At 44.5% G+C, this 15,128-nt stretch overlaps 1 protein-coding gene across 2 annotated transcripts in view; it reads left to right on the forward strand.

Annotated features, from left to right (window-relative positions):
* The window catches only part of LOC113568469 (A disintegrin and metalloproteinase with thrombospondin motifs 14), a 52,436-nt gene that overhangs the window by 11,026 nt on the left and 26,282 nt on the right, over positions 1-15,128 (forward strand). Inside the window, exons 3-6 of one of the 2 annotated variants that reach the window (XM_035533805.1) lie at positions 128-284; positions 6,555-6,751; positions 12,947-13,030; positions 14,056-14,212. In XM_035533805.1, the coding sequence (XP_035389698.1) occupies positions 128-284; positions 6,555-6,751; positions 12,947-13,030; positions 14,056-14,212 (595 nt within the window). The remainder of the gene's footprint in view (positions 1-127; positions 285-6,554; positions 6,752-12,946; positions 13,031-14,055; positions 14,213-15,128) is intronic. The other variant, XM_035533806.1, reaches the window with a different exon arrangement.

Raw genomic sequence — 15,128 nt, forward strand, 5'->3', positions numbered from 1 at the left:
CTTAATAGGCACATATACCAGAGTGTATCCAGAAATTTATCCAGAAACCTTTGGAAGGTCCTGATGGGTGTGAATCGGATTCGGTCTCTGTGGAGTGTGTGACTGACGCCACGGTGTTCCGCTGCAGGCTGGACTGATTCGCACGGATAACGGGGAGTTCTTCATCGAGCCCCTGGAGAAAGGTCAGCAGAAAGGAGAGGTCAAAGGTCGCGTTCACGTGGTGTATCGCCGGTCTGCTGTCAGAAGGGAAACGTGGTCCGACAGGACAAACCTCCACAATGAAGGTGAGTGAATGCAGGGTGAACGGAGGGTGAGCACAGGGTGAATGCAAAAAAAACATCTACTCTCAGGGTCAGTCTTTAGTCTTGCCATTTGAATGACTCTACAGTTGCGAAACCGTCTGCAACAATTTCGATTTGCAATTTTAATCTCAGGACCTGAAGTCAGGTGTGTGTTTTTGTTCCCCTGAGAGGTGTTTGTACAGACAGCGAAACACTCTGTGTCACTGCTGAGCCGATCCAAACCTTCCATCAGCCTCAGCTACTCCATACAAACCCGTCCAACCACAGAGAACCAGCTGCTAGCGCGAGAACTAACCCCAGTTAGTTTCCACACCACAGACGTTTACACTGACAGCAGGTAGCTGAAGCTTTTCTCCAAAGTGACTTACAAATATGATGGTGGCTTGGTTGCCTCTCAGCACCAGGGTTTAAGTCCCAATCTGGGTGGAGTTTCCATGTTTCTGTCAGCACCAGGGTCTTGGGTTTAAGTCCCAATCTGGGTGGAGTTTCCATGTTTCTGTCAGCACCAGGGTCTTGGGTTTAAGTCCCTATCTGGGTGGAGTTTCCATGTTTCTGTCAGCACCAGGGTCTTGGGTTTAAGTCCCTATCTGGGTAGAGTTTCCATGTTTCTCTCAGCACCAGGGTCTTGGGTTTAAGTCCCTATCTGGGTGGAGTTTCCATGTTTCTGTCAGCACCAGGGTCTTGGGTTTAAGTCCCAATCAGGGTGGAGTTTCCATGTTTCTGTCAGCACCAGGGTCTTGGGTTTAAGTCCCAATCAGGGTGGAGTTTCCATGTTTCTGTCAGCACCAGGGTCTTGGGTTTAAGTCCCAATCTGGGTGGAGTTTCCATGTTTCTCTCAGCACCAGGGTCTTGGGATCAGTATAGATCAATACACTTAACGATCAATACACTTATACATCAGTACACATACAGATCAGTACACATACAGATCGACACACTTACAGATCAGTACACTTACAGATCAATACACTTACAGATCAGCGCACATACAGATCAATACACTTACAGATCAGTAAACATAAAGATCAATACACTTACGGATCAGTACACTTACAGATCAATACACTTACAGATCAGCGCATGTACAGATCAGTACACTTTCATATCAGTACACATACAGATCAATACACTTAGAGATCAATACAATTACAGATCAGTGCACATACAGATCAATACACATACAGATCAGCGCACATACAGATTAATACACTTACAGATCGATACACTTACATATCAGTATACATACAGATCAGTACACTTACAGATCAATACACTTACATATCAGTACACATACAGATCAGTACACTTACAGATCAGTACACATACAGACCAATACACTTTCATATCAGTACACTTACAGATCAATAAACTTACAGATCAGTACACTTACAGATCAGTACACATACAGATCAATACACTTTCATATCAATACAATTACAGATCAGGACACATACAGATCAATACATTTACAAATTAGTACACGTTAATATCAGTACACATACAGATCAATACACTTTCATATCAGTACACATGCAGATCAATACACTTACAGATCAGTACCCTTACAGATCAGTACCCTTACAGATCAATACACTTATATATCAGTACACATACAGATCAGTACACTTACAGATCAGTACACATACAAATCCGTGCACATACAGATCAGTACACTTACAGATCAATACACTTACATATCAGTACACTTACAGGTCAGTACACTTACAGATGAGTACACATACAGATCAATACACTTTCATATCAATACACTTACAGATCAATACACTTATATATCAGTACACATACAGATCAGTACACTTACAGATCAGTACACATACAAATCCGTGCACATACAGATCAGTACACTTACAGATCAATACACTTACATATCAGTACACTTACAGGTCAGTACACTTACAGATGAGTACACATACAGATCAATACACTTTCATATCAATACACTTACAGATCAATACACTTACATATCAGTAAACATACAGATCAGTACACTTACAGATCACTACACATACAGATCAGTACACTTACAGACCAATACACTTTCATATCAGTACACTTACAGATCAGTACACATACAGATCAATACCCTTTCATATCAATACAATTACAGATCAATACACTTACAGATCAATACACTTACAGATCAGTATACATACAGATCAGTACACTTACAGATCAATACACTTATATATCAGTACACTTACAGATCAATACACTCACAGATCAGTGCCCATACAGATCAATACACTTACAGATCAGTACACATACAGATCAGTACCCTTACAGATCAATACACTTACAGATCAGTACACATACAAATCAGTGCACATACAGATCAATACACTTACAGAACAATACACTTACATATCAGTACACTTACAGGTCAGTACACTTACAGATCAGTACACATACAGATCAATACACTTTCATATCAATACACTTACAGATCAGTACACTTACAGATCACTACATTACAGATCAATATACTTACAAATCAGCGCACATACAGATCAATACACTTACAGATCAGTACACATACACACAGTACATTTACAGAAGAGTACACATACAGATGTTAATGTTTGTTAGTGTGGTATTAGTGTGTGTTAGTGTACTGTTAATGTGTCAGGACCAGTGTGTGGACTGTTCAGTTTGTTAGTGTTGTAGTACTGTGTGTTAGTGTAGTGTTAGTGTATGTTAGTATGTGTGTGAGGGGTCTGTTCTCGTTGCCCAGCTCTTGGTACCACAGAGCTTTAAATGATATGAGTAGGGTTCGCTATATTGTAAAAGTGTTAGTGTGTGTTAGTGCAATGTTAGTGCGTAGTGTGTAGTGTTAGTATGAGTGGAAGTCACTGTGTTGTAAATGTGCTAGGGTGTGTTAGTGTAATGTTAGTGTGTAGTGTTAGTGAGTTAGTGTGTGTTTGTGTATTTTTAGTGTGCAGTGTTAGTATGAGTAGGGGTTGCTGTGTTTTGTCTAATGTGTTAGTTTGTGTTTTTGTAGTGTTGGTGTGTAGTGTTAGTGTGTGTTAGTGTAGTGTTTATGTGTAGTGTTAGTGTGTAGTGTTAGTATGAGTGGAGGTCGCTGTGTTGCAAATGTGTTAGTGTGTAGTGTTAGTATGAGTGGAGGTCGCTGTGTTGCAAATGTGTGTGTGTAGTGTTAGTGTGTAGTGGAGGTCGTTGTGCTGTACATATGTTAGTATAGTGTTAGTGTGTAGTGTTAGTGTGTGTTCGTGTGTAGTGTTAGTGTAGTGTTAGTGTGAGTGGAGGTCGCTGTGGTGTTAATGTGTTAGTGTGTAGTGTTAGTGTAGTGTTAGTGTGAGTGGAGGTCGCTGTGTTGCAAATGTGTTAGTGTGTAGTGTTAGTGTGTAGTGGAGGTCGTTGTGCTGTACATGTGTTAGTGTAGTGTTAGTGTGTAGTGTTAGTGTTAGCATGTAGTGTTAGTGTGTAGTGTTCGTGTGTCTTAGTGTAGTGTTAATGTGTAGTGTTAGTATGAGTGGAGGTCGCTGTGTTGCAAATGTGTTAGTGTGTAGTGTTAGTATGAGTGGAGGTCGCTGTGTTGCAAATGTGTTAGTGTGTAGTGTTAGTGTGTAGTGGAGGTCGTTGTGGTGTACATGTGTTAGTGTAGTGTTAGTGTGTAGTGTTTGTGTGTCTTAGTGTAGTGTTAATGTGTAGTGTTAGTAGTGTAGTGTTAGTTTGAGTGGAGGTTGCTGTGGTGTAAACGTGTTAATGTGTAGTGGAGGTCATTATGGTGTACATGTGTTAGTGTAGTGTTAATGTGTGTAAATGTAGTGTTAGTGTGTGTTAGTGCAGTGTTAGTGTGTGTAAGTGTAGTGTTAGTGTGTAGTGTTAGTGTGTGTTAGTGTAGTGTTAGTGTGTAGTGTTAGTATGAGTGGAGGTCGCTGTGGTGTAAATGTGTCCAGAATTTGATTGGTCCTTTTATGTATCTTTATCATTAATGGAAATCTGTCTAATTCTGCCCTGTGTGTGTGTTTGTGGTGTTACTGTGTGTTTAATGTGTGTTAGTGTAGTGTTAGTGTGTGTTACTGTAGTGTTAGTGTGTGTTATTATTAGTGGAGGTCTGCCCTGCATGTTTGTTTTTGGTGTTAGTGTGTTATTATTAATGGAGATCTGTCTAATTCTGCCCTGCATGTGTGTTTGTAGTGTAAGTGTGTTAGTGTAGTGTTAGTGTCTCTCTCTCTCTCTCTCTCTCTCTCTCTCTCTCTCTCTCTCTGTTGACCGGTGTCCCCTGTATGCCTGTTTTTTTTTCATGACTGTTGTTTCCTGTTTTATAGTCTTCATTCCTTCATCTGAGCAGACAGATTCTGGTTCCGGAGGCTGCAGGTGTCAGAGTTTGTCATTCCTGCCATGGTGGTTTTGGAGTTTCAGTACCGAGTGAAGAGATTCAGGAGGAATGTTTTAGCATGGCATAATTCAACTGTCTCCTTAGCCATGTGTGTGTGGGTGTGCGCATGTGTGTATTGATGCAGAACAGGCGAAGACTTGAGAACATTGATGTGGCAGGTCATGTGTCACTTACAGATGTGGAAATGGGAGATTATGGCTGTTAGGGTGGGTAGATTAGGGTTGTTTGGAGATTATGGCTGTTAGGGTGGGTAGATTAGGGTTGTTTGGAGATTATGGCTGTTAGGGTGGGTAGATTAGGGTTGTTTGGAGATTATGGCTGTTAGGGTGGGTAGATTAGGGTTGTTTGGAGATTATGGCTGTTAGGGTGGGTAGATTAGGGTTGTTTGGAGATTATGGCTGTTAGGGTGGGTAGATTAGGGTTGTTTGGAGATTATGGCTGTTAGGGTGGGTAGATTAGGGTTGTTTGGAGATTAGGGTTGTTAGGGTGGGTAGATTAGGGTTGTTTGGAGATTAGGGCTGTTAGGGTGGGTAGATTAGGGTTGTCTGGAGATTAGGGCTGTTAGGGTTGGTAGATTAGGGTTGTTTGGAGATTATGGCTGTTAGAGTGGGTAGATTAGGGTTGTTTGGAGATTATGGCTGTTAGGGTGGGTAGATTAGGGTTGTTTGGAGATTATGGCTGTTAGGGTGGGTAGATTAGGGTTGTTTGGAGATTAGGGCTGTTAGGGTGGGTAGATTAGGGTTGTTTGCAGATTAGGGCTGTTAGGGTGGGTAGATTAGGGTTGTTTGGGGATTATGGCTGTTAGGGTGGGTAGATTAGGGTTGTTTGCAGATTAGGGCTGTTAGGGTGGGTAGATTAGGGTTGTTTGGAGATTATGGCTGTTAGGGTGGGTAGATTAGGGTTGTTTGGAGATTATGGCTGTTAGGGTGGGTAGATTAGGGTTGTTTGGAGATTAGGGTTGTTAGGGTGGGTAGATTAGGGTTGTTTGGAGATTATGGCTGTTAGGGTGGGTAGATTAGGGTTGTTTGGAGATTAGGGTTGTTAGGGTGGGTAGATTAGGGTTGTTTGGAGATTAGGGCTGTTAGGGTGGGTAGATTAGGGTTGTTTGGAGATTAGGGCTGTTAGGGTTGGTAGATTAGGGTTGTTTGGAGATTATGGCTGTTAGGGTGGGTAGATTAGGGTTGTTTGGAGATTATGGCTGTTAGGGTGGGTAGATTAGGGTTGTTTGGAGATTATGGCTGTTAGGGTGGGTAGATTAGGGTTGTTTGGAGATTAGGGCTGTTAGGGTGGGTAGATTAGGGTTGTTTGGAGATTAGGGCTGTTAGGGTGGGTAGATTAGGGTTGTTTGGAGATTAGGGCTGTTAGGGTGGGTAGATTAGGGTTGTTTGGAGATTAGGGCTGTTAGGGTGGGTAGATTAGGGTTGTTTGGGGATTATGGCTGTTAGGGTGGGTAGATTAGGGTTGTTTGGAGATTATGGCTACTGTTGCTGTTGGGAGATTAGGGATGGAGGGAGATTAGGATCCACAGTTGGATTGGTGCTCAATGTTGAGATTGATCTGATAGTTAAGAAACATCTTCTCTGTTCACCAGAAATAATTCAGATATGAATAAAAATATTTATTCCAATATGGATATGTTAACTACAATGGAGCCTTCAAAAATAAACAAACTGAATTTCCTCTCATGACAAGAGCAGATGTGCAGACACTGGGCTTTGCCTGAACGTTTGTTTCTGAAGATTTCAACCAGGCTTTGTCTTCTTGCATGGTTTGTTTTCTGAAGTTAAAAAAGCATCTGTTATTTATCACTTCCTTGGGTGGGACGTGTGCTCGTTACATGCGTAAAACTCCTGTCTGTGTTTGGATTCCAGTTGCAGACTTTGGGATCGCTGAACTTCCGGATGCTCTGGGAGTGATGGAAGAGAAGCTGTCAGAGTCTGCCCGCAAACGTCGCCATGCTAAAAAAGACAACTACAACATCGAGGTTCTGCTGGCCGTGGACGACTCGGTCGTGCGTTTCCACGGCAAGGAGCATGTGCAGAATTATGTGCTCACACTCATGAACATTGTAAGTAGCGTTCGGAAAGTGAGGTGTCTCCTCACACACCCAGTTGACAAAAGGTATGTGCAGGTATGATATAAAGGTGTGTACAGGTGTGATATAAAGGTGTGTACAGGTGTGATATAAAGGTGTATACAGGAATGATATAAAGGCATATACAAGAATGATGTAAAGGTGTGTACCGGTATGATATAAACACACACACACACACACACACACACACACTCAATCATTCCAACACTCATTCACACATACAGCACAACTGCCACTCACAGTGCGACACTCAGTCATTTTGGCTTCGTTTCAGTGGCTCCGTGTACAGCTGTGCTCTGTGGGTCTTTATGGAGTAAATGTCTCATACTTTTATTTGATACATTTTGTGAACTGATTGTATTGTGAAGCCCCCTGCTAGAAAAGTATTATACAATTAAACATTCACTTACTGTGTGTGTGTGTAGAGCTGTGCTGTGTGTGTCTGTGGTCCTAGGTGTATCTGCAGTATCTGTAGTTCTGTGTGTTGCTGTAGTGCCGTGAATTGTGTCTTTGTGGTGTTCTTTGTGTGTGTTGAGCTGTACTGTGTGTTTTTTGCGTGTGTGTGTGTAGAGCTGTACTGTGTGTGTCTGGTCCTGTGTGTGTAGAGCTGTAACGTGTGTGTCTGTGGTCCTGTGTGTGTAGAGCTGTAATGTGTGTGTCTGTGGTCCTGTTTGTGTAGAGCTGTACTGTGTGTGTGTGTGTGTGTGTGTGTGTGTGTGTGTGTGTGCTTGTGTGTGTAAAGCTGTACTTTGTGTATCTGTGCTCCTGTGTGTGTAGAGCTGTATTGTGCGTGTCTGTGCTACTGCTGTGTGTGTGTGTGTGTGTAGAGCTGTGCTGGGTGTGTCTGTGCTGCTGTGTGTGTGTGTGTGTGTGTGTGTGTGTGTATAGAGAGCCTGTCGTGCACACTGTGCTTGGACACATTCTCCCTCACACATGTTCTCTTTGTTGTTTAAAGACATGGCATGTTCGTTTCTGTCCAGCTGAGGTGAAACTGTGTGTGATCTGAATATGTTCTCATAAACCCTGAGCTACTTACAACAGAAGACTCCCGATGAGTAACTCAGTGTACTGTAGTAAGAGATGTAGAGATGTGTACATGTGATTGAGATATAAGTTCATATAGGAGTGTGTGTAGCTGTGTGTGTCTGTAGGAGTGTGTGTGCCTGTGTCTTTAGGAGTGTGTGTGCCTGTGTCCTTAGGAGTGTGTGTAGCTGCGTCTGTCTGTAGGAGTGTGCGTAGCTGTGTCTGTCTGTAGGAGTGTGTGTGCCTGTGTCTATAGGAGTGTGTGTAGCTGTGTCTGTCTGTAGGAGTGTGTGTAGCTGTGTCTGTCTGTAGGAGTGTGTGTGCCTGTGTCCTTAGGAGTGTGTGTAGCTGTGTCTGTCTGTAGGAGTGTGAACGCATCTCAGTGGAGCTGGAATTCTTAAGCAAAACACTGTCACCTGCTTGTGAGCTAGGGTGATTGTGTGTGTGTGTGTGTGTGTGTGCGAGTGTGTGTGTGTCTGTGTCTGTGTGTGTGTGTGTGTGTGTGTGTGTGTGAGAGTTTGAGTGTGTGTTTGAGTGTGTGTGTGTGTGTGTGTGTGTGTTATTGACCATCCAAAGCCCAAGACAGCACCAGTCTAGCCGCCAGCATCTGAAACGACGTAACGCAGGCAGGCCCCGTGGACGTGTGAACTGACACTCAAGGCCATTTTCAGTCAGATGCCAGTTGGCACCTTGAGTGTGGGGCTCATCGCGGTCCAGGGCAGCTCTGGACACCTGGACCAACAGACCTCTCCAATCAGAACCGCTCTAGAACCGCACATGATCTCTCAGACCTCTCTAATCAGAACCGCTCTAGAACCGCACATGATCTCTCAGACCTCTCTAATCAGAACCGCTCTAGAACCGCACATGATCTCTCAGACCTCTCTAATCAGAACCGCTCTAGAACCGCACATGATCTCTCAGACCTCTCTAATCAGAACCACTCTAGAACCGCACATGATCTCTCAGACCTCTCTAATCAGAACCACTCTAGAACCGCACAAGATCTCTCAAAGCTCCCTGATGAGAAATCCTAAATAACGGTTTAGCCAGAGCTAATTAAAAGCATTCGGGATAATTAACCACAGCAGTTATTTATGTAACTGGGAGCCGTCTTGTTTGGTCTCTGCTGCTGTGGATATGTCACATAGATTAAAGAGTCTGTGTAAGGTTAATGCGGGAGGAGATGAAAGGGCGAGGCTTAGGGTTCCCGCCGGAGGTACTGTGTAGTCTGGACGTGTTTGGTCACAGGCACTGTTTGGCTCTGTAGTCCAGCACAGTGAACGGGAAAGGAAATCGTGATTGGAAGACTACACTGTCAGCTGCTTCGCCAGCGAAGAACACGGTACTGGATGAGGAAACTTTTAGACCTATTCAAAACCCTCTGGACAGATGAAGAACAGTAACCTGGATAAAGTTGCACAGGGACTTGTCCTGGATAAAGGTACAGTGGGACTGTATCCTGGATAAAAGTACAGCTGGACTATATCCAGGATAAAGGTACAGAGGGACTGAATCCTGGATAAAGTTACAGTTGGACTGTATCCTGGATAAATGTACAGAGGAACTGTATCCTGGATAAAGTTACAGTTGGAATGTATCCAGGATAAAGGTACAGAGGGACTGTATCCTGGATAAAGTTACAGTTGGACTGTATCCAGGATAAAGGTACAGAGGGGCTGTATCCTGGATAAAGTTACAGTTGGACTGTATCCAGGATAAAGGTACAGAGGGACTGTATCCTGGATAAATGTACAGGAGGGACTGTATCCTGGATAAAGTTACAGTTGGAATGTATCCAGGATAAAGGTACAGAGGAACTGTATCCTGGATAAAGTTACAGTTGGACTGTATCATGTATAAAGGTACAGGGGAACTGTATCCAGGATAAAGTTACAGCTGGACTGTATCCAGGATAAAGGTACAGAGGGACTGTATCCTGGATAAATGTACAGGAGGGACTGTATCCTGGATAAAGTTACAGTTGGACTGTATCCAGGATAAAGGTACAGAGGAACTGTATCCTGGATAAAGTTACAGCTGGACTGTATCCAGGATAAAGGTACAGAGGGACTGTATCCTGGATAAATGTACAGGAGGGACTGTATCCTGGATAAAGTTACAGTTGGACTGTATCCAGGATAAAGGTACAGAGGAACTGTATCCTGGATAAAGTTACAGCTGGACTGTATCCAGGATAAAGGTACAGAGGGACTGTATCCTGGATAAATGTACAGGAGGGACTGTATCCTGGATAAAGTTACAGTTGGACTGTATCCAGGATAAAGGTACAGGAGGGACTGTATCCTGGATAAAGTTACAGTTGGACTGTATCCAGGATAAAGGTACAGAGGAACTGTATCCTGGATAAAGTTACAGCTGGACTGTATCCAGGATAAAGGTACAGAGGGACTGTATCCTGGATAAATGTACAGGAGGGACTGTATCCTGGATAAAGTTACAGTTGGACTGTATCCAGGATAAAGGTACAGAGGAACTGTATCCTGGATAAAGTTACAGCTGGACTGTATCATGTATAAAGGTACAGAGGGACTGTATCCTGGATAAAGTTACAGCTGGACTGTATCATGTATAAAGGTACAGAGGGACTGTATCGTAGACTGTCGTTAATGTGGGCAGCTCGATCCAAAGCCCAGGAGCTGGCCCAAGGTCCAGTGTAACCTACTCACTGTTTGGTCTTGCTGAAGGCCAGCATGCTAACGTCAGCCGTGTAAACAGAGCCGTCTTCTGCTCAGATCCAGTGGTGTCCGCAGCAGACGTTGGACGGTATGTCATCTCTCCGCATGGCAAAGAGGATACTGGACTGCTCCCCGGAAGGTTGCCGGTTCAAGTCCCTCCACTGTTGGGTCCCTGAGGAAGACCCTTAATTCTCAGTTTCACAGTGATAAGGGGGCTGGGATGCTCATGTTTTTTTTTAAAATAGGTCTCATTGAATATTGGAGCCTTCTGTGATGATATCAGTGATGCAGACATGATGCTAATATTATCAGTTAGGCTAATATAATTAAAACGGATATACTGCTATACCATGTAGTGATAAAACACACACACACACTCACCATTTTTATATGAATGGTGACAGAGTGCATCAATAGATAATTCTTGTGGTTTGGTCTGGTCTGATGGATGGTGTACTGGTTTGGTCTGGTCTGGTGGGTGGGGTACTGGTTTGTTCTGGGCTAATGGGTGCTTTACTGGTTTATGATGGAGAGAAATCCCTTGTAGACCAGGTGGTTGCTGAGGTGAACTTTGTTTATCTGAGGTGGACTCTCAGCTGTTGCGTAATAACTACTAGTGCCGGAAGCTTTGCCAAGGTCTTGCCAAAACATCGTACACGGTTACCCTTAGAGGGTTGCCTCATGGAGAGAGGGAGAGAAAGAGAGAGAGTGATTGATGGACAGAGCAAAGTGGGCAATAAAATTCAGACTCAAAGGTAAATTATGGAAATTTATGCACTGCAACATATAAAACACAATATTGGTTCTGCTTAATAATAGCTGAGCCCAGTTAATTCACCTCGAAAAAAAACATGAGACAGCAGCCCAAATAAATCATTATAAATATGCAAATAGGAATCTGGGAATGAGGGACACAGACAGTTAGAATGAGAGGGAGATGGGGAGAGAGAGACAGGCTATGAGAAGTTGTTTTCCTGTTAATTATCATTAACATTGGAGTTCTTAAGAGCTCTTCCGTGGACCTGCTGCACGTGTTTGGCATTCCTTCTCACTCTCTGTCCGGCGTGATGAGATGTCGTGGTGCTTTGTGTCGGTTGTGCGTTTCCTGTGGCTTGGTTCCGTACCCGTCAGAAGGTCGGAACCAGAAGCCAGCAGGAGTTTCTGAAACTGAGCTCCTTCTAGAGTGAAGTTCTAGAGTCGCTCTCCCTCAGAGGGCAGGATAAGGGGAAATAATAACCCCCCACACAACATTCTGCAGCCCAAACATACCTGGCTAGCCCAAACATACCTGTACAGTCCATTCCCACCAATTACCTTGGAACTTGGACATTGGAATAGCCGGAGAACGTTGGGATGGGAGCTTGTTGGGAAATTCACATCGCCGTGTTCTCAGAGTGGTCGGAGTTGACTGGTCTGCTCTCAAAGGTTCATGCTGGTCTGCTCTCAAAGGTTCAACAAGTTGATATCCCTCAATGGGAGATACAGTGTGTGTAAGAGCTGTGGACCCAGTGTTGTTAATAATCGATAAATTGAACACTGTAAATGGGTTTTTTAACCTTTAGAAACATTTAGTGTTGAGAGCATGGTTATTTGCAGAGTTTTAAGATAAGGGATGTTCATTAAAATATCCTTAATGGCTTGTTATGACTGAAGTTTCCCATAGAACAATGCTATGAAATAAAATAATGCATATCAGGATGAAACAACAAATCAGACTGCCATAAGCACAGAAAAATACATGTAAAAATAAAGACCATTAAAAGGGATAATTTAATTTTAGAAAGGCCTGTCACACTGACGGCGTCGGTTCCTCCCACTCTCGAGGATTCCTCACTGCCTTCCTACCAATCAGCCATGCCCCCAACCCTTTGGCCACACCCCTTTACTCCTCATCTGCTCCCTCTTTAAAGTCTCATACTCTCCTAGCCAAGTTCGGAGCCTTTTTCCGTCTGTCCGAGTTCGCCTCTGCCCTGACCCCTAGCACTCTGGCGATCATGCCAGCCCGATCCTTTAAATAAAGTTTGCTGTTGTATCTGGTCTCACCGCTGCACTGACTGTCTCACTAAAAGCCTCAGCGACTGCACCGGGCTCAGTTCCATCTCTGGACAGGATAACCCGTCCCACACTTCTCAGTAATCGCCATCCTGGAAATGTGTTTTCCCCCTGGAGCGGACGTAGAATCTTGGAACTTTCTGATGGAATCTTTAATTGGAATCTTGTATTGAAATGCTACTTTACTTTGACGACAGAATATCCATAGAAAATAAAGTCTGAACTTCCGCATTTTTTCCACATTCTGGGAAGAGCACCTTGCAGCAACTGTAACCAGTAATCTGACTTTGCTCTGTGTGCCTGAGTCTGTCTGTGAGAGCATGACTGATCTCTCTCTCTCTCTCTCTCTCTCTCTCTCTCTCTCTCTCTCTCTCTCTCTCTCTCTCTCTTTCAGGTAGATGAAATTTATCATGATGAGTCATTGGGGACCACGATCAACATTGTTCTTGTTCGTATGATCATGGTGGGATACCGCCAGGTAAGACCCCATCTCCAGCTGCAGCAGGTTATGTAAGGGTTTCACACACATCCAAACATCACCCTGAGAACACCCCCCCCCCACAATGAAGCGTGGTACAATCCAAACATAACCCTGAGAACACCACTCCCACACTGAAGCATGATAGAATCCAAACATCACCCTGAGAACACCACCCTCACACTGAAATATGGTACAATCCAAACATCACCCTGAGAACACCACTCCCACACTGAAGTATGGTACAATCCAAAGATCACCTCTACTACCTGTAGAGTGTTACTGTAGTTTAAAACATCTACTACCTGTAGCGCGTCTGTTATTGTAGTTTAAAACATCTACTACCTGTAGAGTGTCTGTTACTGTAGTTTAAAACATCTACTACCTGTAGAGCGTCTGTTACTGTAGTTTCAAACATCTACTAGCTGTAGAGCGTCTGTTACTGTAGTTTAAAACATCTACTACCTGTAGAGTGTCTGTTACTGTAGTTTAAAACATCTACTACCTGTAGTGTGTCTGTTATTGTAGTTTAAAACATCTACTACCTGTAGTGTGTCTGTTATTGTAGTTTAAAATATCTACTACCTGTAGTGTGTCTGTTATTGTAGTTTAAAACATCTACTACCTGTAGTGTACCATTTGTGTGTAGGGATTAGTTATCCCGTGAGCCGTTTGTGTTGGGAGATTAGTTAGCCTGTTGATTGTGGCAAGCAGCCAGCAGTGGTCCCAGGGTCAGGTGACCCGAGCAGGCGTGTCCCGTGTGCTGCCGGTAGCAGCAACCACTCTGTTTACAATCATCGAGCTGAAGTGTGTGTGGATTCCATCTGTTCTGCTCCACCACTCTGCTCAGATAAGGTTCCCCACGCCTGGGCTGCAGAGCAGTGTTTGTCATTGATGTTTTGGTCTGTAATCAGATTCACATATAACAATATCATGGACACGTGTTTGCTGACGTGTGCGCGCGCGTGTGTGTGTGTGTGTGTATGTGGGCGTGTGTGTGTGCGCGCACACGCATTTGCGTGTAGTCGATGAGCCTGATCGAGCGGGGGAATCCGTCTCGGAGCCTGGAGCAGGTGTGCCGCTGGGCGAACGCCCAGCAGAGGTCGGACCCTGGACACGCTGAGCACCATGACCATGCCATCTTCCTCTCCAGGCAAGACTTTGGTCCTGCAGGTATGCAAGGTAGGGTACTCCCTCGGTCGAGGCTTGTGCAGCGCGCGTGCTGGCCGCCGCACTCGCGCAGGTAAGGCGTCTGGAAGACCCCCTGCGTCACGTAAGCGCTCTTTCTGCATGGTCGCCACCTCGGCACGTGCGTGTTGGTGCCGAGCTACGGAACCGGCCGGCTGTTCTCCGGTGAGAGTTTTTGGCATGTAGAGAGAAAGAGGAACGCTCGTTAGCCTAGCTGCTGACTAGCAGGACCGGAGGGTGACGAAGCATTTAGGAACTCCCAGTCAGCGTGTTTAATCCCAAAATCACACCAAGAATCAAACTGAAAAACTGGCATTGAGGGCTAGCCTAACTTTCATTCATTTCCTCGCTCCTCTGCGGTCATGTCTGGCTCTCCTCGCGTAATGACTGTGTCCTGGTGTCTCCTCCATGTTCCTGAGACTCCTTCTGGGAGACACAGCAAACCCTGTGGACATACAGTCCTGGAGGAGCCGGACTATCCATGCCACCTGACCGGTCCGCAGGTACCGCCTCACGACACCAGTAGTGACGCGGACCCTAACAAAGCAGCTAGATGCTGTAAATGTAAATGAATGCGTGTGGGCTAGTCTGTAGCACAAGTATCCATGTTGACAAAGGGCATGCGAGCATCAGAACTGAGCCACAGATCCGTGGAGAAAGGTGGCCTGGTTTGGTTAGTAGTGTTTTGTTTGGGAAGAGATGGCACCAAGATGCATTATGGGAAGAAGGCAAGCTGGTGGAGGCAGTGTGATGCTCTGGTCAGTGTTCTTCTGGGAAACCCAGGGTCCAGGCTTTCATGTGGATGTTACTTTCACAAGTACCGCCTACCTAAGCACTACTACGGATCAAATAGACCCCTTCATGTTAACAGTATTCCCTGTCGGTGGCAGCTGTCAGCAGGATAGTGTGT

The sequence above is a fragment of the Electrophorus electricus genome, chromosome 14 (genome assembly GCF_013358815.1).
Source record: "Electrophorus electricus isolate fEleEle1 chromosome 14, fEleEle1.pri, whole genome shotgun sequence".
In the NCBI taxonomy this organism is placed as follows: domain Eukaryota; kingdom Metazoa; phylum Chordata; class Actinopteri; order Gymnotiformes; family Gymnotidae; genus Electrophorus; species Electrophorus electricus.